Source organism: Ochlerotatus camptorhynchus, unplaced genomic scaffold (assembly GCF_037179485.1).
Source record: "Ochlerotatus camptorhynchus isolate MF236.1 unplaced genomic scaffold, CSIRO-AGI_Acam_v1.1 ptg000216l, whole genome shotgun sequence".
In the NCBI taxonomy this organism is placed as follows: domain Eukaryota; kingdom Metazoa; phylum Arthropoda; class Insecta; order Diptera; family Culicidae; genus Ochlerotatus; species Ochlerotatus camptorhynchus.
Genome location: NW_027040706.1, coordinates 396797 through 411900, shown reverse-complemented (window position 1 = coordinate 411900; position 15104 = coordinate 396797). Strand labels below are relative to the sequence as shown.

The following is a 15104-nucleotide window of genomic DNA, read 5'->3' as shown; positions in this document are numbered from 1 at the left end:
TGCTATGATAAATTACTAATTTACTACTAATTTACTCAAATTCGAACTCAGTCTATGAGTAACCACAGAACCCAAATTTGAGTCAGATTCTATGGCCGTGTAACGCCAATATAATAACTGGTCGCAGTGGTTTAAGGTAACTTTCTTCCAAAAGTGGCCTTCAGGATGACTTATATGCCCTAACACTGTACGTTTACTTGAGCACAAATCTCGAACACTGTTGCGACATCGCTCATGAAGTGGATCACATCATTCATTTAAAATTACGTTTCCTATAACTCAAACTCAACATTTTGAGAATGTTTCTTCTAGAACCTCGAGAAAATATTTTTTTTTAGTTCTTTAGTTTTTTAAAGGAGATTTTTAGCCTCCTTTTCATCTCCGATCGAGAAAATAGGGTCTCACTTAAGCTCTCGCTTCATTTTCTTAAAATCTTAGGTATTACTCCAAAAATGCTCGACTATTTGAATAATTGAAAATCCCTGTATGCTGCACTGCACTTTCTACGTTTTGTGTAAGCTGATATTTGTGCGCTTGAAATTTTGAAGTGACACCTAATAATATTATTCAGCAATAAGGTTTAACGGTAATTCACCAAGTCTCCTACAAAGTAAGAAGTTAGCCAATTTTTTTGAAAATTGAACGATCAGCTTGGATTGTTTAACTATCTTAGTTTTAGTGCCAAGTCGACACAGGGTTTGTACTTCATAGTCATGTTAATTTTGCATTTTTCCTGACAGTTTGATATAAAGCTCACTCACAGCAAGTTTTATGTTTGGTTTCCAGTTTTCGAGAACCGTGAGAAAATGGTTCTAGTTATGGAATTTGCAGCGGGCGGCGAGCTGTACGACTATCTTTCGGAACGCAAGGTGTTATCTGAAGATGAAGCTCGCCGAATCTTCCGCCAGGTGTCCACCGCCATCTACTACTGTCACAAGCACAAAATCTGTCATCGTGATCTTAAGTTAGAAAATATACTCCTGGACGAGAACGGCCACGCCAAAATCGCTGACTTCGGCCTATCCAATGTATTTGACGAGCAAAGACTGCTGGCAACGTTTTGCGGGTCTCCGCTTTACGCATCACCAGAAATTGTTAAAGGTACACCCTACCTGGGACCAGAAGTGGATTGCTGGTCCTTGGGTGTTTTGTTGTATACTCTAGTCTACGGTGCAATGCCATTTGATGGTGCCAATTTTAAAAGGCTTGTGAAGCAAATTAGCCAAGGTGATTACTTCGAACCGAAGAAGCCATCCCGGGCGTCCCCACTGATCCGAGAAATGTTAACGGTATGTCCGCAACGGAGGGCGAATATTGAACAAATTTGTAACCACTGGTGGGTCAATGAGGGTTATGAAGGATCATGCTTAGATCTTGCCGAAGAGCTGGCGAACCAGACTCCAGTGAGATTGGATGTGCTACTTTCATTAGCCCCACCATCCGTGACCTCTGATCAAGTGGTAGTCGGAAGTGGTCAGGATGAAGCGAAACCTAAGGAAAGAATACAACGAAGCCATTCGGTTGGTTCAATCATCGATATGGGTGCTACCGAGGCAGAGCGACGAATACTGGACATGGTGGCCGCCGGTGGTGAGGCAGCCCTAATGCCGTCGCCAACCCGTACTATTACACCGTCCGAGAGTAGTCCTGCTCAGCCTAAACGTAAACTTGAGCCGACCGTATCTACGGAGAATGCCACTGGAGCCGTCAAGAAAAAAGAAAAAGCAGCTGATAGACTTAAGCTGGACCAATGTCAACCTGTGATTCCTGAAGTAATGGACATTGAGCATTCACCTTCTCCTCGGCCCTGCTCAACCCCTGCAATTGATATTGAAAAACCTGACTTGGAGCCTGTTGAACCGGAGGCTACGGAGGACACACCAAATGCAGCTCAGAATGTTCTAGAAGATTTACAAAATCTAGAAAACATGTGCGACGAACTGCTTCAACAAACTGCAACTCCACCTGTTTCTAAAGCTCCTACACCCGAAAAATCAACATCGGCAACTAACGAAGCTCAACCCGCTACACCACCTACACCAAAGGTCGAATCGCCTCCTCTGACTGTATCAGGCGTTAAAGCTAGACTAGAAAAACTTGAAAAGGCTGACAAACAACCCGAAAAGGTTCCATATAAGAAAGTATTTAGTAAAAACAAAACTGTTGATCTTAGCTCAGCAATTAATCACGTGTCGAAGCAAGATCAAGAATTTGCACAAGTCAAATCGGCTTCCAACTTAGAACGCAAGAACAGTCTTCCAGAAGAAAATCTCACCAAACCCGCCGAGCGGCGAAAATCCCGTATTTTAGAAACCGCAGAAAAGTTCCAGAGCATGAACAATCAAAACAACGACAAGTTCAAAAAATTCTCCCTCCCCGGAGTTCCTACGGTCGGAAACTACAAAAAGGAATTCGAACGAAAAACTTCCATGAACAATTCTGCATCCTCAAGTGCAGCATTCAGACCTTCTCCTTATGAAATGACAAAGAAGATGGAGTCCGAATTGCCTTCACCTGACCAGAGCTGTCAGAGTAGCGGAGCTGATCTATACTCTCCCTTGTCACCAAGCGACGACAAGATCATTGGACGCGATGGGAGATTGGAATTCGATGAAGTCAAAGAGAGTGATTCGAAGAGTTCTATCAGTAGCTTTTCACTTGAGGAAGCTCGGCGATCGATGGAGAACTCGATAGCCCTCCTCAGCAAAGTACGTCCCGAGGCCAATGCCGTCGATCAACTTTGTGCCAAGACGGAAAATGTTTCCATGTCAGAGGATAATGAGAGGGAAAGGAAGCTGAAGAATGCCCGTGAAATAATTAGTAATGCAATTCCGATCGGTCGCCTCCGGAAGCCACCCATGCCGTTCGGAGCAAATGGACGATCTGCTACCGCAGGACTCACCAGCTCTGCTTCCAACAAGCAGTTTCGTTTCGGACCGGACACTACGGAATCCAAGTTCGAGACCATGTCAGTGCCTAGAAGTGAGTATCTCAAGTTTGTTTTAGTTTATGTGGCGTATTACACTGATACAAATGCGCTCAGCGAAAATAGCAAGGTGTAATACACTGCAAAGACGAAAATGGCATCAATCGATTTCAATTAAAATTAAAACAAATAGGCTTTAGAATCACGTTCCTGTAATGAAAGATTGTCGAAAGAGGTATAAAAAATCATCCTTAAGTTTCTACATGCTCGGCAAGCGGCTCAAAACTTTATTGATTGAAGCCCATCTTAGTCGATTTTTGCCGAGCGTGTCCAACTTTCGGGGTTCTGTATATTAATCAAAACTTTTCCAACCTAAACAAAAATACAACAACGTGATTTTATAGAACTATAACAGATATGAAGACGAAGACTAAGACGATTTGCTTAAATGTATTTTGGATTTACAGAAGTGTCAGTTGGCAATATATCCATACCACCGGTGGATGAGACTAAAACATCACATGCTGAAATTACGCTCAAATCTGCAACGCTGCCGAGAAGGAAAATCGGTAAGGTCGATGTGCATGGAGAAACGCAAACGAAGGTAAGTAATTGTATTAATTACCACGTGGCGGTGCTCATTAATCATGAACATTATCTCAATAGGCCGAATCGCCCGTATCGGCACCTCAGTCATCTTCAATGCGATTTTCCACCGAGATGCAGCATCAAGTGCCGGACCTTCGCAGTGCACCGATTCGGGAGCATCCCATATCATTCACCGTCCAGCAACGTGCCAATAGCCTTGAGCCACAGGTCAAGGAACAGACAATCCCCATTCAGAAGCCACCCACCTACCAGCGGACGTCATCGAGTGCATTTGGTACGACCCGAGGCTCGCTGTCTCGCCAATCTACCAACGAATCGAACGATTCGGATACAACGACATCGCAGAGTCAAATGCCATCATTGTCGGGCAGTGTGGCGGTCAACAGCAGTGGGACCACCATGCCTATTAAGAAAAGCCCACGAGAGTTTATTATTCCTATTGCAGTGGAAGGTGTAGGATTTGTTACACCACGAGCCAACAGCCTCGAGCCGTCGGAATCGAGTACAACGAATACTTCCGCTGGATTCGGTTCAAAGGCACGCCTCGGACGTCCACGTAAGATAAGGTAAGCAACTTTTAGGCAACCCTTTGAGTAGTAATAATAGTACACAATTTAGGACCGAGTTTAACAGTCGTTAAATAGGCCTCCCTTAGCTCAGTCGGTAAAGGTGCAGCTACAAAGCAAGGCCATGCTGGAGGTGGCTGGGTTCGATTCCCGGTCCAGTCTCGGAATTTTTCGGGTTGGTAAATTTATCGACTTCCCTGGACATCGAGTATGATTTTACTTGCCACACAATTATACTAATGCATAAATGTTAAAAACATCGAAAACTCTCAATTAATAACTGTGGAAGTGCATTTAGTATAATAGAAGGGTTTAGAATATAGAAGGGACCATTGTGTTATTAGCCATAGGATAGCAATTTATAAAACTACCGTATAAATCATCTTGTATTCTTTATGTTTTATTGCGTCCCCACTGGGACATTATACAGGACTTCAACTTAGGGTTCTAGATGCACTTCCACAAGTATGAATTGGGAGCTTTCGATGCCTGTACCATTTTTGCATTAGTATATTTGTGAGGCAAATACAATCATGCCTAGCAAAGTTGAGATATTTTTCAACCCGAAAAATTCCTAAGCCCGGAATCGAACCGGGCCGCCTCCAGCATGGTGTTGCTTTATAGCTGCGCCTTTACTAACTGAGCAAAGGGACAAATCATATCAATCATGATAATGTTATCGAAGACAACCAGACGTCGTATAAAAATGTACAGACAGTATCGTTAAATTGCTACAGTTTAATTCAACATTGAATATGAGAATACATACTATACACCGCATTATGTTTAAGTTAAATCGTATAGAATGCAAATTTCCGACTTATATGCGATGAATCATGAAATTAAAATGTTCACGTATATGGCCTCCACTTTCGCACACATAATCCATTATTTGCATTCTATACGATTTATTTGTTTGTATATCTGTTTCGTATATCATAAAAACAACTTTGAATATACGTGCATTCTGGTTGTCTGTGATATAACTCGGTACAAACATATGAAACATCGAGTTGAAGAGAAGACATCATATCAAGAAGACTGCAACTCTGCAGAATCCCAGGGCAAATACACTAGCACTGCGCTTGAGCAACGGTGAAATTATTGGTTTGAAAAATGAGCAAATACTCAAACCACTCTTTTAAGGTTGACATATTTGACCGCAGTTTTAACCTTTGAGCCATAGATGGCGGATGTTAGTATTCATTTAAGAAGGCTCAAGTTTGCTAGTCTTCTTGATATGTTGTCTTCGGTTGAAGAGATGGTACTGTATTACCATGCTATTCAATCCAACGCTACTCTGTAACCTGAAATAAAGCCAATGTTTTTCGTAAGCGTATCGTTATACATACTAATATAACTAATATAAATCTACAATTAATTGTATCGTATCAATTTATCCAGCTCCCTTCTGAGCGAGAAAGATACCGAGGAAGAATCGTCGTTCCCGAGACTCAACCGACACACTTCGCTGGGACGTGAAAGCGACTCTGAAGAGCCACGATTCCACACTATGCACAGACTAAGGTACGAACAATAATGCCGACGGCTAGAAATTGATGAAATTCGAGCAACAAATTCGATAATGACCCATTAATTAATTTTGACCATTTACAGGAGTTCGCGTCCATCGCAACGGGGCACGGTAGAACCAACTGATTCGGCCAGTTCGGGAGAAGAAGATGATGACGATGGCTTTGAAATCTTGACCGCAGAGAACCTATTCTCTACGCTGCTTTCGAGGGTAAGAATACAATTGTTAACTATGTATGTGTTGTGTTAACAGAAAAAAATATTGTTTTGTTCTTCGCCTCCGTTTAGGTCCGTGCATTAACTAACCGACTCAACGTCAACGAGCCAAACTCGTCCGGTTTCCCTTCGTCTCGCTTTATGAGTAATTTGAGACAAACACAGCCCCAATTCTGGCAGCATCATGATCCATTTTCTAGGTAAGTGAATTTTGAAATGATTGTTTTCGGTAGCATCCGTCTACCAGACATGTTTGAAATGCTTGTAAACAGAAAACCTTCAGACTACATTCATCGACAGTTAAATTCCAGCTCCCTCGAGCAACAAACCGGGTTTGTTGGTTGACGGAAAAAAAATATAAAATAGCATTATATAAAAATATCAGCTGGATAAATGGACAACAGTGATCCAAATTTTGGTAATATTTCAATTTAAAATTTAGTTATTATCAAGCGATGCTAATTGGAATCATGAAATCTTAACGTAATCTGTATCTTCTCAATTCAATGAAACGGCAGTCGTGTAATAACAGTTCAAATTTAATACCATAATATATTCTGTGCATGTAAATAACAGTTGTTACATCATCTACCGCTTCGCCTCCCATTCCAATCAAGCTTACCATCAGACATGATCAGGTACACCAAAAGCTTTAAAAACTAATCTATGTATCCACGTTATGTGTTGCCACATTCTAGCCCGCATTACACATATTCATATAGGAACGAAACCATTGAAACGAAGGAGGTGTAAGTATTTGTTTACGAGATTCCCATTTGGCACTAAATTTCACACCCTGCTCCATCACTGCTCACTACTCTGTCTTCAGCAACGTTTCTAATCGTACTATAGACAAACGGACGTAACAATTCATTCTTGGTTATCCTAACGTTCAAATTTGTTATTGCTAATTTCGCTGTTTTCTGCAGCGCTGTCGATATGATTGGTTTTGAGTATTTTTTAACAATCAACCTGCATGCCTTATTTTCCATTCCGTTTTTGTGGTTGTGCCGTTGCAACGGTTTGGTGTTGCCTAAGGTGAGTATAGCATGTTACATGTGACACCTAACATGTCACATGGAACGATTCTATACCATTTCCCGGAAAATCATTTCGCGGATACCCCATTTTACGGAATGACCAATTTCGTGGCAAAACATTTCCCGGAGCGGTCTATGCTTCGCGCACAAATATTGTAGTCCATAGAGGAGAAGGGGGAGGGGGTCGAGTTTGCATTACTTATTGTCATATAGGGGAGAGTGGGAGGATAATATGAAATGTTATGTAACAGCATGCCAATTTTTGACCCTAGTGGTCCTCTAATTGGTCCTAAATTTTACATTTTTTTGTTTTAATTTTAATCGAAATTTATTTCGAAACAAGGTTAGAACATTGATGTTGTCATATCTACGTAAATAAAATCACGAAAAACTATTTTAAATTTGATTTAGACCCAAAGGTCAAAAACTGGAGCACTAGTGCCAAAACTGTCACACTTACCCTACATATTAAGCTTTTCAAACTGAGCTTTTTTTTAAATAATCTTGAAAAAAAAAGGGAGGGACGAGTAGGTTAGCGTTACGTAATTTTAGGAAGGGGGTCTTGTCAAGTGTTACTTATTGTTACATAGGTAGAGGGTCCAAAATTCTAATTTTTTGCGATAGGTGATTTGTATACCGCGCTCAATAACCTAAATTTTAGTTGAAACAAATTTGTTTTTGGTTTAAACGGATGCAACGCAGTCCATTTCATGTACATTCAAAGGATGTTACTACCTGTTTTCTTTTTTATCCGGCCAACTCTGTCATGAGGACTTTGACTTGACAGATCCACTGACAACTTCATACCACTGGCTAGTAGCAGGTCACATTTTAGTGGCTAGGTCACTATTTTCAAGTCAGTCATTAAAAAGTTACTTTTTACACCAAAAAAGTCACTAATGTAACTATTTCTTAAATTTTAGACATTTTTTTTGGAGAGTTATAACATGTTATAACGGTTGTCAAATAATTGCAACACAGAAACCACCATCAAGATAGCGCTATAACATGTTATAACTCTGTAGTCTGAACGTTTTATAATCTGCCGGCAATTGCAAGTAAATGTTGAGAGTAAAGAATTGGTCTGTATAAAATCACACCATAATGCTTGCTTTTGTAAAAAAAATTGTTTTAGAAATCAGCGATTTCACCGTATGCGCACATACGGTAACGGTAACTGTCCAATTGGTTTTGGCAGAATAACTAATATATAAATATTTTTTTCAACTCCTTGATCTAGACGTCTAGACATCTAGACACCACTCAACCGGTAAAACCGGCAGAACCTGGAATTGAATCCAACCCAGAAATAACCGGAAATTTGATTGCAATCTCAAAATATGTTTGTATTCTGCTTAACTTGTTAACTATATATTATCTTTTTTCTTCTATTTACTATTATCTACCTATGCTTTTCAGAGGAGAAACACTTAACGACTTAATTTCCCTTAGTCTGGGATAGATAATCATAAAAAACGTCCTTAGACTCAGATAGTTCGGGGTCTAATTTGTTTTAAGCCTGAGGGGATTTCACCGATCAGACTTATAATGAGGTTCAACTTGTGCCGTGTGACTCAGACTTTCCCGTTTGAAGAGTTTTCGTAAACTTGATTTTTGTTTCTTCTACTACCTCGAGAAAATAAGGTTTTATTTATGCTCCCCTTAAATTCTGCAATAACTCTTGTTAAAAACATTTTAAAAAATCCTCATATCTTAACTTTGGAATAATCATAAGTTTCCGGTATTCCCATCAATTACGTTACGTTTCTTAGTGGATAGGTACTAGATAAAACATCTATTAATTGTAATCAGGTCTTGGTAAAGGAAAAATACCCGTATTAGCGAGGGAATTTTCCCCTGCTCTGCATATGCATTTATAATCATGCGATATAAAAAACCACCTAAACCAATATGAAATTGCAAGAAATGGTCAACCATGCGTCTCCATGATGTGTTGTTTTCCTCCCAAGACGAATGCTGAAATAATCTAGCAACCGATTAAAAAAAATGCAGGATATTTTATTTTCCTCTGTTTTTCAATTATGGTTTGTGTAAGCATTATAATGACATGAAGAACCCAATTGCTTTTTCCAAGAATTTCCTAATTCTTAAAGCCCGAAAACATCTGATGCATTAGATAGCAGCAAGATAATTTATAATCATTCTGCTTGTATTTACACCGACGGGAAATAATAACAACAATCTTTCGAAAGTGCTTGAAAGGTCGTCCCTCGATTAAAAATAAATTGATTCGATTTTTGCTCCGGTCCTGATACGTTGTTAGTAGATTGATGAAAAGACTATAGCAACAGGATGCTGAACTGCTGTCAGGATGCTGACCGGTGTGGGCTGCTGAATGGAAGATTGCCTGCAACTAATCTCATTAGGGAAGTAATTAAAAATTAATGGCGAATCTCACAAATAGTCCTCTTTCCATGGGTATTTTCGCGGTGAGCCTCACTTCGTCGGCGGTTCAGGCAGATTTTTCATTGCGTATCACTTTGAGGTTTAAGTCTACTGGAAATATGCTTCTGACTGCAAAGAGCACTTTTCTTAAGTCTTCACTGTATGTTCATGCCTGAATATTCTTCTTCTTACTCTCGATATTTTAAAGGCACCGTACGAGCAAAAATATTGTGAATGTTTACCATTCAGAAGTACTGTCCATAATACTGATATAAATATTGATTGGTATTACAGGGTCGAGGAAATCATTCGGGTTGGGAATTTTCTTGGCTTCCCTGCGCATAGAGTATAATGGTGCTTGCTGCAGAATATACAAATTCAAAAGTTGAGAGCTGGTGAAAGCTCGTGTAAGAGCGTCAGTCGCCCCGTAACGTGGGTAAATCACCTTTTCGTGGTACGTTACGGGATGTAAGATTTACCACCAATTCCTAGTTATGACTACTTCAAACTAGGGGAACAGAATTTTTCAGTAATCAAAGGAACACATCTTAGTCCTTGTTACTTTTCATGCCTTGTTGATAGTGACAAGACTCGGCCTGTCTTGTCGGCACCGAGGATGATCTTGAAAGAAGGAAAAAAAATGAGTTAGTTAGTGTCCATCTATGTGATTCCTAATCTTTTATTTGTTGTTCCCTAGTTTGTAGAAATTAAGACTAGGGTTCTGATGCATGGTCATTATCGGTGTCATTCCTTAATTTTGTTGCTAAGTTATCCAATTTTGACTGACAAAGGGGCGCGCCTTTTGAGGGTGTTTCAACACTCCGAAGGGTATAAATAGCGGAACCTTTCAATTAGAATCGATTCCTTGCGATGAATGCAAGCAGGGTGCCTTCCATTCATTTTGACTAAAAAAATGTTTTAAGAAATTATGGGATAATAAGATATTATGAAAATATTTTGATTATGTAAACAACAAGAAAAGATTGTTAAGTTTGTGTTTGATATATAATGCCTGCCAATTTTGCTACATGAGAGTCTCAATAAGCGATTTTGTAATTTATTTCATCCACTCTTCGCTCTTCACTCTTCGCGAAGAGGCGATCAGAAAAACGCTCATTGTGACTTTGTCAGAGCTAAATTTGCAAGTTTGATGTGTGAAACACAAACTTTACAATCTTTTCTTATAACTAACACATTCAAAATATCATCATAATATCTTATTATTCCATAATTTCATAAAACATTTATTTAGTCACCCTGAATGCAAGAATGGCACCCTGAATGCAAGAATGACAACTGTATCAAAACCGAATACTTCATCATTTTTCAATAGTGATAGAGTTATACGACATGCACTAAACTAAGGACACGGGATATACTACAATAGATCAAATTATTGGTCGCAGTGGTTTTATGTCCCGAATAGAGGAAAAAAAAAGAGCTTAAGTCAAGAAAAAGAAGAAGAAACGTTATTAAGATTATAGATACTATAGATTCCATAGATAAGCGGAGGCACAAAAAGTTGTTTTGGTAACTATGAAATAAAAGTCATCTTACTGGCATCCGTAAAAAAAATGTTCATGCCATCATAAAGCTCTTCGTTGTGTAGTTTTATTTTGTTTGGTGCGCAAAAGTTCAAAACGAAGTGCAGAGCAAATCTTTGCAACAATGAATCGAGGAGTGGTTTGCGTTATGTTACCTTCTTCCGTTTTCCGCGAAATAAATCAGAATGTGGAGTGTGGAAAGCGTTTTGAGCTCATAATATTCCAATGCTTCTCCCGCAAAAAACACCATGATGACGTCATCCTCGTTTGGCTACACTAACTGACAGTTTGTTTGGCTACATTCTACTTCTCCTCCGCTTATCTATGGAATTTATAGTATCTATAGTTTCGATATGCACTCCACCTTAGATGGTACACCATACCTTCCGTACGAAAACACCAAGAACGTGTTGGTGATCTATGAGTATAATTCAAGTCTCGTGAACATATAGAGGACTACCTGTCCAATTAATCATATTATCGAGCGGTTTTGGTACGACCTTCTACCGGCGATTTAAAAAAGATTAAGCAATAAATTCTATTTTTTAAAGCTTAGCATAAGTAGGACCCTATTTTCTCGAGATTCTAGACAAAATATAATCAAAATATTGTTTCAAGAAAAAGTTAGTAATATTTTCGAAAATTTCGGAAAAATCCAAAAAAATTGTGTGGAAAAAAATCTGGTCTATGTTATTAACATAGGAGATTTCCAGACTTTTCACGACATGAAAGCCTATTATCATCACCAAGCCGTAACTCACTTCGAGATTAGAAAACACTCGAGAGTGTCCCCGAAACTCGGACAATGACATAACTCAATCATAACATCCTTGAGCAATCGCGTCAGTTTATTCGGAGCATTTTTGTATGTTCTTCTTTGGATGTATTACCTCTCCGTTGACTTTACGCCGGTTCTCATCTAAGTCTAGATAGAGCTGGAATTAGGGCGTAACAGCTTTTGTAAACAATGACTTCTCTCAATGATTTCTCAGAAGTCATGGCTCTCCCTGGCAAATCGACAAAGCAATTGGTTATTCAAATCCCCACGGAGTAGAGGAAGACTTTCCAAAAGCTGTTACACCCTAATTCCAGCTCTATCTAGAAGTGTTCCTTGAGCAAGCAGTTGCTAATTGAGAGCTTACTACCCAAGTAATCACCAAGCCCGTTAATAGCCCTATAATGGTTTTAATTTCAATAAGAATTGTATCGAAAATGAATAAATTAGATGGAAAAATATTCCTTGATTATTTATGTTATTTCCTTGTTAAGAAGTGAACTCCTAAAAAAAATATTTAAGATACTTTTATGATTTTAGATTTTAATCATTTTATAAATTTTGGACAATGTGACAAAACAGGTTTTTCGCACTTTTTGAAGACATCGTAAAATATTTTTTGAAGTTGTTTCATGATCTAAGTTGCTTTAACATCCATGGAAAAGGTTTTGAAGAAAACACAACAGTTTACAATTGTCATTCTTGCTGAAATTAAAAAAATATAGAAATAAAGATTTTCGCCGAGAGTGATCCGCAACTACAACCTATTGAACGTCGATTGCTGATGCTGAATGGCAATTGTACAGAGCATCTTCAAAAGGATATTAGGATTTCTAAAACCTCGCAATAGTTAAAAATATACTGCAACGATGAGTTCAAAACACAAGAAAATGCACTGTCGAAAACCTCATAAGAGGAATAAAATCTAATATGCTATCAGTCCCTTAAAGAATATCTTTTGGCATATTTTTCTTTGTTTAGTTTCAATGAAGGCCATCACACACATAATTGAAGTTTTTTTTATATTTTGTACGGAATTCGAAGGAACATTTTGTTTACAACTTATTGTCGATACTGTTCTTATAAGGTTTATATACGGCATTCGTAGGCTTGGTGGTTACAAAGCCTGTACCATTTTTACATTAGTATTATTGTGTGGCAAGTACAAGTACAAGTGCCCAGGGAAGTCAATAAAATTTTCAATTAGTTCAGGAATTGAACCCAGATGCCTCCAGCATGGTCTTGTTTTATAGCTGCGCCTTTACCGACTGAACTAAGAGAGGCCCCTAATTTCATTTATGCTAATACTTCCAAATCGTGACACAGACACAGTGCAGACCCCACGAACTCTCAAGCTATACAATCTTCCGATGGTAGAGCTGCTTCCAGCTGCTGGGCCGATGATCTTCAAGTCGCTTTCTGGATATGTTTAAGGGAGACGAAGGTACTTCGGGCCAAAATTCCAAGGGATGCAGCACGCAATCAAGCGTTGTTGGTGCATCTTATTTAGCACTACGCAGTCGGTGGTACCACACAGATAAAAATTCTGAATTTTAATTGTGATGTAAACATTCATTCACGTAGACTTGTATTTAATTTCACGCAACCGAGCAACTTGCAAACAATTGTTGTTTACAAAGATGGGCTTTTGTAGACAATATTTGAACCATTGCATGAAATGTGTCAGAACTTTACATGATACATAATGTAAACGTATATGCTATGTGACGCTCCATTTATGTGCATCATATTGAACAGAAATTTACACTACTTTTTCGAACTGTGCAGTGCCACAGCTGTAACCGCTCGATACCCACTTTTGCATACCTTCAGTCCGGCCCAGTATAGTTTCTGCAGCGCTGCAGACCCTTCTGGGTTAAAGCTCCTCGTATATCGTTAGAAAAATGCATGTAAACTTCTGCGATATATAGCGCACTCGTTGTTAACACTAGGTTTAGCGTAAATTTACACGAAATTCATGTAATTTTAAGCGCATTTTCGCATAAACAGCGGTGTTGCATACAAGCTTGTAAACAGTTTCGTTGTTTATGCCAACCCTAATTAAAAATTACCACACTCGAACAATAATCCATATTATAGAACTCTTCCACAAATGGTTTGGATGATACCCTAAACACGTCGTTAAGCAAAATAACCATATACATTTGATTAGAGAAGTTTAGCTTAAAATTAAACGAGGGGAGATACTACGCGATGGTTTAAATTCACAATTTTTTTCTGCGTAGTTTACAATACACACTTAGAAGTAACTAATTTTACACGTGATGGAATCCAACTAATTTTACACGTGATGGAATCCATAAAAGATGAGACGTAAACAATCATGTCATGTTACATTAAGTGCTCCGAAACTAAAAAGTTCGTTGCTCGACGAAAAGTACGTTTGATTGAGCTGTATTTCGTGTCTATAATGACTCAAAATTATTTCAACATTGATGCTCGTATATGTCACTCTCAGGGCACCTAAATTTACATGAATTTTTCTAAGTGTGTATCACAACCCTGAAAGCCAAGCGACTTGCAGTTCTATGTTCCGAGTTTCTAGTCGTAGTTCATGCAATGCAAGGAATTTGCGCTAATATAAAAAAAAAACTTCCGGTCCTGGAGTATGCGGACGTGTTACCACCGCTGACCAATGTGGATTTCATATAAGCGCCACGATATAAAATGCTCTGTGCGCTTATACTGTATCCTCATCATGCTGCGGCGGTTATGCGCAATTATTTTGCAAGGTACAATAATAATCCTAACACAGATGATACTATTTACAAGTTAAGCGATGCCGGATTTCAAGTCATCGCAAAGCTTGGAATTCAACAGATGTCCACCCATGGATTGGTAAGTGGCAGATTTAACCATGCCGGATTGAAAGGAGTGTTATGTTGTTATGATACCAAACCCAAGAACTAGCCTATACCTACATGTTTTTCGTTCCATACACCCTAACTTTTCTAAATGCCTGAATCCGACTTTGTCGCTCATAGATATTATTTGTACATATATTATACGAGTCTGCACAAAAAAAACACAATTTCTGATGCCTCACTGACACAAATCGTTTTCTATATTTACAGCCGACTGAATGGAGGTAATTCCAACGCCTGGCGGCACAGCATGTCTCGCGATCTCAGCTCGGACATTGATTCCATGTTCTCGCGCTCGGGCGCGACACTTCCTAGAGGTGACTATCGTAGTTTCTTTAACTAGATTCATTAAAGTTATCTTTTTTTCATTTAGTTACATGATTTTGTAGTTATTTTTCGTTCATCTTAAGTTTTGTTCCTGTCCGTTTTTGTCGTCATTTTTTCGATTTTTAATAACTTTATATTATTTTTTCTTTATTTTGCTATCCCACCATCTGAAGAAGTGAAGAACCGCCTAAAGGTTTACCTTTAGAAATTCCCCATTTTTTGAAAATGTTAAAGAAACCCACACACTCAAATAAAGCGACGCAAAACATTTTACACT

General features: G+C 38.8%; 1 protein-coding gene across 8 annotated transcripts in view; it reads left to right on the top strand.

Moving 5' to 3' along the window:
* The window catches only part of Nuak1 (Nuak family kinase 1), a 115784-nt gene that overhangs the window by 78215 nt on the left and 22465 nt on the right, over positions 1–15104 (top strand). For all 8 annotated transcript variants that reach the window (XM_065224836.1, XM_065224837.1, XM_065224840.1 and 5 more), the window contains 7 exons: positions 787–2982; positions 3394–3530; positions 3593–4101; positions 5506–5628; positions 5719–5845; positions 5923–6050; positions 14711–14817. In XM_065224836.1, coding sequence (XP_065080908.1) covers positions 787–2982; positions 3394–3530; positions 3593–4101; positions 5506–5628; positions 5719–5845; positions 5923–6050; positions 14711–14817 — 3327 coding nt within the window. The remainder of the gene's footprint in view (positions 1–786; positions 2983–3393; positions 3531–3592; positions 4102–5505; positions 5629–5718; positions 5846–5922; positions 6051–14710; positions 14818–15104) is intronic.